Below are 15,925 nucleotides of genomic sequence, written 5' to 3' on the forward strand. Positions count from 1 at the left end.
TTCTGCCAAATAGAATGTGTGAGATTTCTGTGTTTCAGACCTACAATTTCTCCTGTAATGTTACATCTTTTGTCTCCATAGTCTTACATATTTTATCTCTCAGAAAAGTCATACAAATAGGAAAAAAATGTCTTTGTTCAACAATTATTAATGGGATTCCTGGAGACAGGCTGAAAATTTCAGGCTTCTGTGTCTTTTCTTGATACCCAGGATTTTTACTTCATCTTTCACTCTTCTGTTGGACAGACACTTCCACTGAAGATAATTATTCTCCACCAAATAGAGTCTTAAATCACAATGCGTTAAGAACTTAAAGTCAATCATTTTCAATTTAAGCTCCTTAAAAGATCAAATTATGTATTTTTTCATCTTACCTGGTTTTGAAACAAACTCCTATTTTAATTTTGGTCTTCTTGAGAAAAAGAAACAGAACACATTTCCTTTTTTTTTTATATAGAATAGACTTTGTTTTTATTATAGACAGATCAAAAATAAAAGTTTTTATGTACATATGACATATAGTGCAAATGAAAGGCTTTTAAATACCACATGGACATGTTGTCAGAAACAAAAGGAGATGAGTGATGGGGGGTTAGGATGGTCGTCCTGGAACTGCAGGAGGGGGTCGCCTAGTGAAAACAAAACAAAATAACAAACAGAAAAACACAGATGCAGAGGAAGAAAACAATGTTTAAATTATAAAACAAATGCAAGTAAGAGCATGCAAAAATATCTCACAAAAATCAAATCCAAATCAGACAAGAAACAAGCAGACATGCAGGGGAAATGAGAGAGGACCACATGGCACCGTAAGCAGCTCCTAGCACATTTCCTGAACCAGCCGTGTGCTGGGTTTGAGCCAGCTGAGCCCACTCGAAAGCCTTATTATTCTGTACCATGGATAATAAATCCACGCCATCCTATTCAGAGCAATGGGAACAGGACCAGAGCCACATACCTTTATGACTTGAGTATTTGTTTCCTAGCCCTGATTTTGTGATTTCAATAAATGTTGTGAAATCTCCACAGGGGGGGAGGGAGTGGATACAGACATATGACCAGTGGAAAAAAAAATTTTTTAAGATGAAGGAAATTAGAAGGTGGCAGGAGATCAAATGAGCAATGTAATCACAAAGCAGAAAATATCAGGGGCTGACCTTAGAGGATTTGTAAAGCAGAATTTGCTCCACGTGAAAATCCTGATGTGACAGCCTTTCCAGGCCCAGGGAAAACTACGAGGCTACATCTGGTCCATGGTGACCCCAGGATTCCGTGAGATTTCCCTCCGTCTCACGCTTAAGGGCAACTGAAGGTCCCATTTATTTTGAACAGGGTCCAGGGTAAATGAAATCTGGTTTGCTGGCTCTTCCTCCGTATCCCTAGCCTGGCTGGCATCTTGTCCCACTGCTTGTGAAGTAAGGGTCCAGAGCTGTGCTTCATTTTGACATCAGCCCCTCTGGATGATGTGATGCTAGGAAGATACAGTAAATGCTATGTGGCAACGGACAGTTCTGTAAGTAAGAAAACAGCAGGCCCAGTGAAGCTGCCCCACGGGTTTCCAGCAGACATCTACATTTAATTTCCTTTTTCTAAATCGGTTGGTAATGAGCTCAACATTACGGCAAGCCATAGAACTCAGAGGCTGGTTCAGCACCCTGCTCCCTGCAGAACTTCCTTCTGGCTACACATCCAGGTGTTCAACAACATATTCACTTCCATTTTACTTCTGTTAACACCTCAGTGAGTGGAGCAATGAGGTCTACAAAAAAACAAAAACAAAAACAAAACTGCTTTTTCATCTTCTAGGAGATGTTAATGGATCCAAACTTACCGGGCTATTTCTCAGCAGTGGTTAAAAAAAAAAAACAAACAAAACCGATCTTACCTTCCCCAAAGTCCAAGACCAATTTTAATTTGGTCCAATTTAAGCTGGCTGCACTTAAGGAGGCCTCCCATCCATTTAAATGATGAAGAACTTGTTATTGGTCCATAACCTTTCAACTGCGGGGGGTCTGCAAGCCTTTAGCTTTAGAGATCCAGGTAATGGGTGTCCCTGGTGTTTTCATGAAGAAAGTGTAATTAAATTCCTGTCAGGCTCAATGAGATTTATCACCTGCCCAGCAGACAGAAACTATTTTTGAGTTCTGAAGGGGCTTTGGAACACTTTAATGACCTCAGCAGGGCGGGGAGGCGAGCCGTTAAACTGAACAGCGAGTCCACAGTGCTGAAGGGACATTTTGTCAGCACAGGCCAGAGCGCTTTCCTGCCTGAGTGCGTTCGGTGTTCTAGGCCAGAGGGAGGATCAGAAACCTTATGTCATGGAGGACACTTCACGGACAGCCAGGATGTCTGCTGCGGGCAGCAGCGTGACGTTTGTCCCCTTCGCTCCCTTCTCCTCCTCTTCACTCAACCTGCATCTAACTTTCCTCTCGTTGCCAAAAAATCATCGTGGACGAGGACACCGTGCCGTGGGTCAGAATAACTTTTGTTCTGGATCTCGGCAGTCTGCGTTGTGACCATTTCTTTTCCAGAACTTTCTGTACAACTTAACACAATGTTGAAGTGCTTGAAGGCAAGGGCTGAAAATACTGAGGGTTTTTATAGGAAGGGCTGCAAAGGCGCCTCATATGGTTGCCGCCTCTAACGTGAACGGTGGAGTACTGAGTCGGGACACCGAGATGCTGACCCGTCTTAAAGCTCATCATTGCCAGCATTCACCACACAAGCGAACTCCAGGCACTCAAGATTATAATTTCAGGTTATACTTTCTTGAGCTTTCTGAAAAATGACTTCATAGAATCGTTTGGCCAAAACAGGAAAGGTAAGGTGGCAGGACAATCTGTCTCTGGAACATGGGCATAATGAACACGAATGATGAATTACCCACATCCTCTGGGATCTACCTCAGTGCTGCAGTCCGTTCTTATGGTGACATTCCTCCGGCAAAAACCCCAGGAAGGTCTTTTTTAAATAATATGTATTTTTCCTTTTCTGTTATCATCTCACAAAACAGTCTTTACCTGTTCTCTTTGCCAATCACTTAGATAACTTAATATCCCAGGGCGGCGGGTGAGCCGGAAGGCTTGGGAAAGAAAGGCAAGAAAGCAATATGAATACTCATGCTTCTCAACTCCTCTCTCTTGATCTTAACTTTGGAGTCAACCTAGAGCCCTCCTTCTGCAAGAAGACAATGGGGTAATGTAATTAATTTAAAGGGGTTCATTTTTGGAGATGGAGAGAGAAAAGCTAATACTGAAAAGTATCCGAGGCCTCCACCAGGCTCCCTAGGAGCCGCTGTGTGTATGTCTCTATCTGCTGCTCTGGGACCTCCCTCCCGGGGTCTCAGACACCACTGTGACCAAGGACAGAGCTCCAGGAGGACTGTCCTGAGTTGGGAGCTCTGGTTGCTACCTACTACATTTGATTTTATCACACAACTTTGTGTTAGTGACAGCCTGACTGATATCACTCAGTGCCTTTTCCTTCTGGCCTAAAGCCACTAAAGCAGTGTTTCCGAAGGCACGTCCCTGAGAACACTGGTCCTGGGAGAGGCTCTAGGAACAAAGCATTGTTAGTCAAAAAAGTCTGAGAAACACGTAGACACTAAGCCTGCAATCTGATATTAAAGCTTCTGTTAAGTCTTCCACTAAAGAAACAATTTTTAGTCACCATTTCCCAAGTATATTTAATCAAGAAATCCTTGGTGTATGTGTGTGTAAAACTTATTAAAAATCTCATGGAATGGATTTTGGGAAACCCCAAATTAAGGCTGTAGTTTTAGCCAACGTGTCTTGCAGGTACTGTAAGTATCAAGCTGCCTGAGTGTGAAAGAACACCCACGAACGGCCTTAAAGGTGGCGATGCCAGGTGTGGGGTGAAGTCAGCACTTCCCAGTATGAAATTCAAAGATTCCGGCAGAAAAACAAGAATCTCAAAAACGAACTGATATTTACACTGTTGTCAGAACTACTTTTAAAATACAAATGGGAGTTTGCCAGACAGTTACAGTAAGGTCCTTTGGTTTTGTTAATTTCCATCAAGAACAGTTCTGAATATGGAATCATGCAGTCACACATACACACGCACACACACAAAACACAAGTGCACAGCACGATCCTCATCGTGACTCTCCCTTCCATTCGCAAGTCTCCCTTGAAGGCATTGATGGCTCCACCCATGGAAGATGGATCGATACGAGAAAGAAATTACAACAGGAAGGCGTGAATTAATCCAGCAGTCTTTCCCATTCATCTTGTCACAAAGAGCTTATCCTGAACACAGAGGGAAAGGGAACCAGCATTCCCCACCCCACCCCCCTTCCTGCCTTCTGCTTTCAGATGGCAAAATCTGGGTCTCTATATGTTGATAGGGGACCTATCATTGAAACTCTTGTAACAAAGGACCTTTCTTTAGTCTCTGGAAACCCGGTTAGGATAAGGACGTGTGACGACTGAATACTCTGCCATTATCTTAATACTGGGGGAACGGAAAGGGGTAACCTCTCCCCTCAATGCCCAATGACTAAACAATGGAGGCTGGCTGTGGAGTCAGGACTTCAGTTGTTTTCTGTAAGAAATGTCTTCTGTAGACCTAACGTTTGCACAGAGTACTCTTCCTCCTGCTACTTCCCAGTTTTTCATGACCATCTCCCTTTCAGTGGCAAAATATCACAGTGCGTCTTGGCAGGTGTCACTTTGCACCCTCCAGCTGTCCAAGGTTTATGTCCTTTAACCTACTACAACAATGACTTCAAATCAGGACTAAAATGTCTCCCGCTCTCCTGCCCTTGATTTGTCTAGTTTGCGCCTGTTAAAAATCCCATCCTTCCCCAAGTTCTTGACAGTAACGCCAAATGCTACCTTTCTCCGCATTGGTAATTCTGGGCCAACTGGATCAAAAGAGTCACAAATATTTAGAAGTCTCAGATCTTACCGATAAGCATAGACACGACTCAGATATGCACAGGAATGAGGAAGGGGGAGTCCTTCAAATGTATCATTTATTTCAGGTTCAGAAATACAGCTTCACATTTTCACAATAGGTACATGTGACCTTCAAGAATGATACAGGCTTTAGGAACTTGCTCCAAAAATTCCATTCACAGAGTCCGTCCATATATCAGCATTAAGAAATCCTGAAAGTGCCACGAAGACAGTGGAAAGTATTCCGGCTCAAATTAATTCATCAACAGAGAAGATAAGATTTTGCTTTTGTACACTGCTTCTTTATATACAAAAAGCAAAAGAGGATATTGATTCAGAAAAGGGAGAGAAAAGAAACATAGACAAGCGAGTAAAACAAAGGCCGTACGTGTGAAATTAAACGCAAATCAAGTAACAGTGGAATTTCTGCTTGGGAGGAATCCTTTCTATCAAATTGGCAACAGACAACGCAGGAGGTTAGACAGGGTAATTTTATCATAAGTTTAAAAACATGATATAATGTGCAAAGTTTAAGGAATATGAGGGTAAAAATCAGAAAGTAATGAATGCCTTGGGCCGAGCCACGTGTGAAATCCCAGATCAGACTGGCGAGAAGTCTCGCCAATGTACCAGCGTGAACAGGTCCGAAGACAAACAGGAAACTCTTCCTTGAGTTTCCTCTCTCTTGCTCTCAACATACACACCTTCCTACACACACATATACATATATAAATATCAATGCCTATACTATATATGCTTCAAAATATTCTTAAAGTTTCACAATACAGAGCACCACATAATTTTAAACATACCAGTTAGACACGATGACTGAAGATTATCTAGAAGACACATTTGAGCTTTTAAGAAACAAATGAGTGATATAAGCGACCCAATTGTCGTTTCTCTGAAATCATCTCGCTTCCTTCACACTCAACTCTGAGCTCACTGCTTGCAGTCCTCTTGGTGAAATGACATAACTCATGGCTTGAGTCTCAAACATTATCTTCTTTCACTGAGCTCCATACTTGAGAGGTCTAGTATTTAGGTATTATTCTCCACGTTAAGGAGATGCCTGTCAATGTCAAATAATTATATTGTTTGCCAAATGAAAAATGTGTACCTGAAAAAGGGGATGGATGCCCTGCCTCTCAGGTATCACATAACTTCTTTCCTGCATTTTAAACAAATTTACTCAGAAAAATCCTCTACTTGTATCATATTGCTGTTTCCCTCTACTGTATTTTTTTTTGACATTTACCGTTGAGAAAAAAAATGACTATTTAGACCAACTTAGCTTTCTAAGACTCAGCCCAGCAAGCGAAGAATAATTTATGATTCTAATCAGGGTTCTTAAAGGTAGGCTTCCAGATCTGACACTTGTTTTGCGCTATGTTGGCAAAGATAATTTCTCCTTAGATAGCAGTGCTGTGGATTCAGATGTAAATGCCTGTCAGTGTTATTCTGCCATGATGTCATGGAAATTCTGAGCTCTGCGTCTCTCAGAATGAATCTGCAGAAAATGTGGTATATCTCACGTACGTTAAGAGAAATGAACCACCGTTATCACGTGTTATGGCAAATACTCTAAAGCTAACTCTTGTATTAGCACTGTTTAAAAAATAGATTCATACCCACACGTACAAAGCACATGTGTACATAAATATTTACACCCACACATATACATATATGTACAATACACATACAATCACACTCATGCTTGTGGTATTTTAACATGTGATTTTAAACCTACTTACCCAGAGGGGCACAAAATATATGTACTTACAGAAACAAATATACTATGTAATTCCAAATATATGCCGTATACATAGAGACACATGCATAGAAGATGTGTGTGTACACAGAAAACATCAACATTTATCACATACTGGTATTAGGTCCCATTTCATATTTGAGAATTATGGCTACAGTCTCTACTAAAAAGTCATAAAATAATCTATATGACTACTTTTTAATTCTAAGGTCAGAAGGCTTACAGTTATATCACAGGAACTTGGTTTTATTATAATGCCTTGGAATAGAATGAGCTTGTATCTGAACAAGCAGGCAATACGCTAATTAAACAGACCCTACCGCTCCTTTTTCTATGTTACAAAACACAGCTAAAAGCAATATTCAGAGGAGTAGCCTTGGTAGCTGACTTCTGGAAAGGTAATGTATCTGTTTTAAATCGATAAATACTATGTCAATCGTCTGTCCACAATTGAGTAAATGGTTATTCCAATTAGTCAATAATGCACAATTTAGCATGTGACAGTGAAATAGATGTGCCTACCAGATAAACATCAGTTAATTTTTCCAAATCCTAAAAACACTGCATGTTTCCTTACACTAGACGTGATGGAGCTGCATCTGTTGTATAGACAACGTCAGAGCAATCAGCTGGGAGGAACTTACACGGAAGATTTGAAGTGTATGGGAAATACTTAGAAAGCTCATTAAGCTACATTGCCATCTTAAGCCCTGATATATACACTGTACTTCAAACACTGCACATTCTAGAGCTTCTGACTTCATTTATATTGGCATCTCCTTTGGGCAGGATGCAAACCCTTTGGGAAATGGCATTAATACTAATCATATGACACAGGACTGCAGCAAACTGGAAACATTCTCCAACATGACTGCTGAAATCCCAGGGGAGGCTGGGTTCTACCAGAAATAACTTAGAACTAAAATAAAACAAGGATGTACACACACAAGAAGAGATAATTGCGACAGCGAAACTGTGGGATTGTAATCTGAGAGCAAAAGCCAAAGATGACACATGCATAAAGTCAGTGGAAAGAAACTTGGAAAAAAATCTCCAATTTTCTTTGACATGGTTTGTGCTGATCTGAGAACACACCAGTGGTTATCCGCAATATTTTCCTTTAACAGAAGGACATTTTTGAGATACAGCAAAACACAAAGTCATATGTTGCTCAAAGCCAAACCCTGAAGTATATAATCCGTTAGCTGCCTATTTTAGAGAATTCCAAGGAAGAAGCAAAGGGAATCCTAAAAAGAGAATTTTATGAAAAGACCTCACTGTAGCTTATTCATGTTACTGTGGACGTTTATTTAACATACCTCCATTTAGCTGCGACACTGCTTAAAAATACAGTATGTTTCTCGCACATCCATTCCATTCACAAAGAGTTAAATTTTTTTCAGCAAGAAAAAATAAGGTACGAGAGAAGATTTAGGGTGGTGTTCTTCATACAATCACTTGAAATTTAAAAGCTGAAACGCCCTTTTTGTAAATCTTGTATTCTCTGATTTTTGCTTAAGTGGGCTGATTTTAACCCCTTAGAATAAGTTCAAAACAATGCCATTCCACTTGGCAAGTTCTCTTTTTAATAATGGTTAAAAGTTTCTACTTCATACTTTATGAGTGTCTGCTTTGGGTATAAACTACACAGGAAATTAAAGTTAAGTTAACATACAAATCATGTTTGCTGCTTTCAAAGGGAGACATTTCAGTTGGCAAAACCTGATTTACTTCTGCAGAATATGAAGTGGTGTCATGGGACACAACTATTCAGTGAATACTTGGTCTGCTGTCTGGGAACAGTTAGCAGACGGAATTCCAGTTGGCTTCTGGCTGTTTCCTACATGCTAATCACCCAGTCCTAGGTAGTCCAAAACTCAGCCTCCAAACTGAACTATTAACCCCCAGCCGAAACTGCTTTTGTAAATTCTGGAAATGTTAGAATTTGCCAATTTGCTTTAAATTTCAATGTCTTAATACAGTTTTCTGGGAAGAGACTCTGAAGTTGTCCCACTGTAGGAGTGTGAGCTCTGCTCTTAGACCATCGTATCTTGTACTAAATGACTTTTCTTTCCATGCCAGGTCCCATTCTTTAAATATGGTTATCCCACAGGAAGGCTCAGGATTTATTAAGAAAGTCTAGAATGGATAAAGAGTTACATTAAACCTGTTTTAAAGGTAGGCTAAATTTTTACATTAGGGAATCACATATTAGCATGGAAAAAGAGACGTATTTTTGCTCTAGCTAACTAACCAAATAAATCAACAGGAATTAGTGTCAAAGTGTAGTTATCCATGCCTTAAATTAGATCACTAGAAAAAATTAAGTATTTTCCGTGTCAGCCTTCACTGTAACCTATGAGGAGGTAATTATATAAGTGAATAGAGAAATTACATTTGTCCGAACACTTCTAGAGATGTGATATTTTGCTTCTTCCTTGAACTCTGAAATTAACTAGCCAAATTTATCGACCGACTACCAAAAAACAAGTTCTCATTCATTGTTGAATATGCTTTTGGCATGAAGCAAAACATATTGGCACGAGAAACCCTCTAGAGCAAGCAATGCATTAACTTTTCCCTTGTAAACCACCTCGTGCTTCTGGTAAAGTTTTATGCTTAAGGAATCCTAATTTAAAAAAAAAAAAACACTTCATAGCAGTCTTATGAAACAAAGAGGAAAGAAAAAAGGATCTAAATAGGTAATTATGGAGTAGGTGGAAACATTAATAATAGACAACATAATTTCCATCAGTCAAAACAGAATGTGGGAAAATAAAATATATATCATTTAGGTCTAAGCCCATCATCTCTTATCTCTTAAGAGTTACACTGAATGGACTGTCTGGTAGGTAACCTGGGAAACTCGTCCAAAGCAATTCCAAATATATACTGGGGTAGGTCAAAGGTCCCCAAAGGAGAGGGCTGCCAGACAACCTACCTTGGTCGAGACAACATACAGAGCCTCAAAGGGTCAGCAGTTTTCAAGAGTTAAACCCCCAAAGTCTGACATACCATGAGCAGTGAAGGTAAGTGATGGATGCATTAGTAAAACTGGTTACTTGCCTACTGATGTCCACACATGCGACTACTCATGATTTACTGCAACGGTTATCAAATATTTTGCTTTCGCGTAACTCATTAGTAATTAATTGCCATGCCAGACACTTCGTTTAGTCTAACAGGGAGGATTCTAGTGGACGGATTATAGTGGGACGAGTTGGTGATGGGGGTGGTCTCCGGCTAGAAAGAGAGAAAGAGAAAAGTAAAGAAACAAGTAGAATATCTAGTAGAAGGTTGTCCCAAAGACATCGAGAAAGAGCCATCACGCGCATGCGCATGCACTGACAGGCCAGCGGGGGGCGGTCGCCACCTGCAATGATTTAACACGATCACCCTTCATTCACTCAGCATGTTGTAACAAAAGTGAGGTATTCTGTCATATGCAGAATCTTGCTAGAAACTGAAGTTGTCCCTCCCAATACTAATAAAAATATTAAATCATTTAAAAGCCATCTGAAATACACTGCATATTTCTCAGCCAACAGCCTATGAACTGTGCTACGTTACACCCACTCCGAGAATGAATAAGGTATTGAGGCCTCAGAGATTGACAGGGTTTGGATTTTTATTGCCCTTTATGTAATATTCTCCTTCTTTTTCTCCCTGTCAGGATGTTAATTATCACTTTTCATTGCCTTCAGCAATAACTTTCTCCAATTTGTTCTATATTTTACTTCTAATTTGCAGGGCACTAGAAAACCAGAAAGGTTTTTGAATTCTCTGCAATAAGTGTAAAGAGGCTCAGGGTGAGTGCCTGAGTAAATTGCTCGAGCTCTGGTTCCTATTCTGGGTCTTAACATTTTTATTCTTAGTAGCAGTATTGCTCACTTTCTAGTGGGTAATGGTGTTTCTAATAGCTGAGGTCACTGATAAACTTCAGATAATGAAATGTTACTGTAGCTGAGAATCTCAGCTTTACCAGCTAATACTCTTTATTCCCTGAACCCGTACATTTATTTCCTAATGTATTCATAAGCTTTCTGTTTGTGGACTTGACTGTCTTATGTAATGTCTCAGAGAGTAATATTTATAACCAACAAAATTCAACAAATTCAACAAACGGAAACCTTTCTTCTTCATAAAACTCTTCCACTGATGTTTTTTTCTGAAAGACCCCTTCTGGAATTACAGCCATGTCATGTGTCCTGAAATTTTCTTCTGGACTGGAAACACTAAATTGATCAAATCAAATGTTCTTTCTCCAGATGAAGGGGTAAAAGTTAGAAAAGTTAAAGAAAACAGTTGTGAAATGTTAAAAAAAAATTACAAAGCTAGAAAATAACATCAGATGGCCAAGGAAGAAGCAAAGCAGAAGAGATACTGTCGCTTAATGGTCAAAATACTGTCCTCTTAGGCACAAACTCACAGATAATAGGAGAGCTCCTTTTGTCTCCTGCACTTGAGAAATGTCCAAGAGGCTTTAGAGGAAGGGTTCCCTTGGGAAAGCGCATTCCAGTTTAATCTATTACTAAGCTGACACTCAATTTCTGGAGGTGTAATTAGAGATACTTTACAGGCACAGTTTACAAAACTAAACCAATCACTCTGAGTAAACAACTAAGTCCTCTTCCTGCAGAAAGGCTCCTGGCTACCACGACCACCTGTAATGTTTTGGCAATTTCCTGCTGGGAAAAATCGTTCCATAATTTCCTTTTTAATTATGACCATGCAAAAACACCTGCCCTTTCACTAGTAGATTGCTCATTTTCATTTAAAATGGCCATATTTATGAAACTTATGGCCCAAATTTGAACCTGCATCCTTTTCTCCTTTGATGTGAAGTTTCTAGAGGCCAGAGGTTATGTCCACTTGACTTGTTTCATAGAGTGTTTAGCCTGGTGTTGCCTGCAATTACGTCCTCAATATGCTCTTGTTCATCTGCGGAAACTGCTCTTCATCCTTCAGGGCTCACCTTGGTGAAGTCTTCTGTGACCTACCGTCCCCCATCTTGATACAGTGGCTCCTGTAGCATCTCAACCTATTTCTGTAATTAGGCTTATGTGTTTATTTCCTTGTTTAGAAATGGGCTGTGTCTTTCTCATCTTCGTGTTCCTGCAGTGTCTAGCTCAGTGCTTGTCATTTAGCCACTGAATGTATGACAACTGAATAAGAGGAAGTTACTCCTAGAAGTACGAAACAACTTACGAATGTCTGTGCTAGCCACTGACGTTTACCTTATGAGGGTAAATACCTTAAAGGGTATTTTATTTTAGTAAGTCATTGCTGTTGCAAAAAAAAAAAAAAAGCTTCCAAGCTTTGACTCTTGGAAACGCTACTTACAGGATATTTGATTGCCGAATTGTTTAGTTAATGTTTGTAACAAATACTAAATAATAGGTCCCTCCTCAGGGAGTCTGACAAGTAGTCACGTGACCTACAGAGATACAATCCTAGCATTTAAGCAGTTATAGGGGGGCAAGCAGTTGGCCAGAATTTGAACTTGAAAAAGGGAAACACTACCAGAAGATTCGATAATAGGATGGACTTAGAGGATTTTATTTGAAAAAAGTAGATCTTAAACTGCAAATGCAGGGACAGGCAGCATACAGTGTGGCATGGTGGGTCAAAAATTTTTTCATGCATATATGAGAGCTCTGACCAAGGGTAGTAGCCAGAGAGAAAGGAATGCAAACTGAGTTCTCTTCGGATCATTTGTTCTTGGCTCAAATGTCACCCCTCAGCCCTTCCTGCTCATCCTACAGTTTCCAACCACCACTCCTCATCACTTCGTGGTGTTTATATATTTTACAGCACTTAACCTTGTTTGTCATTATGGATTTATTTACTAGATTATTGCCTGTGTCCTCCAATAGACTGCAAATTTCTTGAGTGCAGAGACCAGTTGTTTTATATTTATTATGCACATTCAGCATTACTATGAGGTGATTAGAAGGAAGTGAATAAATGTTTATTAAATAGTAGACAAGCAAATGAATGACTGAAAAGTACCTAAACAAAGATGTTTATCCAGGTTTACTTATAGGCCAGGTCAAAGTGAGCAATGAGGCCAGAAACGCATTCTTTGGAGGCATTTGTCAGAGGCTTATATTTGAGGCAGCAAGTTTACACAGAAGAGCCCTTGCTCAGAAGTCAAAGGTATGGATTCCACGGGGGGTGGGGGGAACAGCTCAACGGTATAGCACCTGCTTAGCATGCACGGGGTCCAGGGTTCAATGCCAGCACCTCTGTCTTAATGAATAAATAAATAAACCTAGGTACCTCCCCTTCCACCAAAAAAAATTAAAGAAAGAAAGATGTGGATTCAAGATCCAATTGCCCATTTGTACAATCATTAACCACTAAACTTCTCTCCACCTCAGTCTTCTCATCTGTGACACAGGAAACTCAGACTAGACGATCTGTAACATATGCCTTCCCATCATGCATTACATGCATTATTGAGCATCTACTATGTGGATTGCACTATGCTGCATGATTTTTTAAAAGTCAAAATCTATGCATAGTGGAAGACAAATGGGATTAGACAAGTCTGCAAGTAGCCTTGCTACAGCACCCCATTTTAAGAGGAAAAAAATGGGGCAACATTTTGTAATTCAGACCCTCAGATTATATTCTCAGAGCTTGAAAAGACAATAATGTGGTTAAAGCAGGGGCAACTATGATTTCAACTGTGGCATATAAAATCTGAAAGTCATAAGAGAATTTAGGTCTATAATGAGGTTAAAGAAACTAGAAATTAAGTGATAAGGACTGGAGGGAAGAGTTCCATGGTGGGGACAGAGAAAGACAGAAATACTCTGACGGCACAGTGACTTCTCATTGATCCCCTCCCTGATCTTTGGACCACGCTGATGGGACAAGACAAGGTCAACAATACTGGGCGACTGCAGAAAGAAGGCAGGGCAGGAGACCAGGAGAACAGAACCTTCTGCTACGTGCCAGGTCCTCTGTTTATCTTGTTCACTACCATATCCCAGAACTCAGCCTGGTCTTTGACTCATGCTATTTTTTTTTTCAAATAAATAAATCAGGAGAACCTATCCATTATGAGCTCTTTAAGGGAGTCCCTAGGGCACTGGACAGGCACTGCATACCTGTGTGGTGAATTAATGATTGAAAAAAGTGAAAGATACAATTTCCCTCATGTTCTTTTAAAAGAATTAAGACATCTTTAAAATATGCCTAGTTTCAGGCTAAAGTAACCCATGCATGTACTTAGTAATTAAAAAAAATCCCTCAACCCTTTTGGAAGACAGCACCCATTTTATTTCCCAAACAATAACCCCTCAATAATCTGTAAAGAAAGCAATTAAAGAGGAGACTTAACTTGTTCAGTGTGAATTTTCTTAATAAGTAATGAATGCTAAGATGTTTGCCAACTTCAACACTAGAAAAACATTTAAGGTTTACTGTTAAGGTTCATTTCCTTGGTCCAGTTCCTAACCATTCAAAGGGTTTCCAAAGACATTCACCTCATAAGACAGTTTGTTTTGGGCCAAGCAGAGTTATTTGTTTTGTACCAAGTTTTCCTCCCTTTCTTTGTGCGGTGATGGGCTTCATTAAGTAACCTGTTATATTGAAGCGGAGCATCTTGCATCACTTAGTGTTTATTGAAACACTGTGCTGTGTGTGGGCGGTTTATGGCTACGACAGAAGAGCCCTGTTTCTGCTTCTCAATCAAAGGGAAAGATGCAATACTTGAAGTTGCATTTGTAGCTGCAGGGGACTGCAAGGATTGTTTACAGTATTTTGGACAATGACAGATTTTGTAAGAAAGCCAAAGGCTCATGCAGGGTGGGTGGCACGGCGAGGGGAGAAACTGGCTCTGCTGATAAGAGAGAAGAAGGCATCGTCTGTCTTACAGTCTTGTTCGGTTCTCTTCTAAGAATGCAAGAACGAAATTTTCAACTGCTCTTCTTGGGGTTAGCTGGTTCTGAGTGCTCATGATGTGAGGCCAGTTTTAACAGGGGTACGTGAGGATGGAAACTTCCTTTCCTCTAGCTTCTTGCTTCCTGGCAGCATAACACTGATGACTGAAATGGTTTGGTCTCTGTGCCCCTGCCCTTATTCCTCCTCAGGATGGGAAGTGGGGTTGATCTGCCTGGTAAATGTGTGAGTGAGACCTAGTCTACCTAGCTCAGGCTCTGACCTTTCCTATGCTTAAACCAAGACATCATGACTCCCGGGCTAGGATTCTTTCCATTGGGCAGTTACACTGGCAGGTTCTGAGGCTATGGTTCTCAAATTGGACCGTGCATCAGAATTTCCTGGAGGACTTGTGAAAACACAGGCTTCTAGGTCTCACACAGAATTTCTAAAGGACTGAGACATTTCTGGCAAGTTCCTGGGTGATGCTGATGCTGTTGGTCCTTGGACTAATCCTTTGAAAAAACTTTTCCAAGACATAATAAATGATTTTGTCCTTGCTTTATTCGCAATTCAATTCATTCACCAGATACAGGAAGAGTAAAAAGAAAAAAGTGCTGGAAAAAAAATCTTTAGAAGGATGAAGAAATGGTTGTAGAAATACTTTGATACCTTTGGAAATTAGCATGGGTCAAATTAGTTTTAGGTTTATTTTGTAAAGACCGAGATATTATACTATGGTCGTTTTTTGGTGAGTCATCACCAGAGGAATAACTACTTGTTTAGGGAAGCTGGTATTTGCTTATGAAAATGGCAGTAGGTATAGAAACAAAGCGTATCTCCCATGTATTCCAAATTGTCATCTTTGGAGAGGGTGTTATTGAAGTTCAAACTAATTAATAAGATGGACTCAAATTAAAACATAAAAGAAAACTCTCAAAAAAAGACCAAAGATTGACATGGCTAGAGGAATAGTATCTACCTAAGATGATAGTTATTTGCATAAAAAAGTATATGCAGAGAGTTGACTTCTACTACAAGTTCTACTTATTAAATATAATTGAAGCTTTAACATATAACTGCCTCAAAATTTAATTTACATGTAATTGCATTTAGGAGCATAAGAGAGTTCATACATCCCAGGTTTCCAGGAGTCATGAAAATCTGATACCAACTTGCCCAAGTTTTTAATCTTATTGATGAAACAGGTCAAAAGTAAAAGAGAAGGATTTTGCCTACCTCACTACAAGAAGAAAGACATCTCCTTTTATGGGGCTATAACTGGTGAATTTCTTAGAAAGCAAAAGAGATCGAAAACAAAAATTGCTTCTGAGTTTTCTAA

The 15,925-nt window shown here is 39.8% G+C and overlaps 1 protein-coding gene across 3 annotated transcripts in view; it reads right to left on the minus strand.

Moving 5' to 3' along the window:
- Positions 1-446: 446 nt before the first annotated feature.
- Positions 447-15,925, minus strand: part of DNM3 (dynamin 3) — a 458,318-nt gene continuing 442,839 nt past the window's right edge. Inside the window, exon 21 of one of the 3 annotated variants that reach the window (XM_006211125.3) lies at positions 447-629. In XM_006211125.3, coding sequence (XP_006211187.1) covers positions 593-629 — 37 coding nt within the window. In that variant the 3' untranslated portion in view covers positions 447-592. Of the gene's footprint in view, positions 630-9,350; positions 9,937-15,925 lie in introns of those variants that run through there. The other 2 variants (XM_015245096.3, XM_006211127.4) reach the window with 2 other exon arrangements.

The sequence above is a fragment of the Vicugna pacos genome, chromosome 21 (assembly GCF_048564905.1).
Source record: "Vicugna pacos chromosome 21, VicPac4, whole genome shotgun sequence".
NCBI classification, from domain to species: domain Eukaryota; kingdom Metazoa; phylum Chordata; class Mammalia; order Artiodactyla; family Camelidae; genus Vicugna; species Vicugna pacos.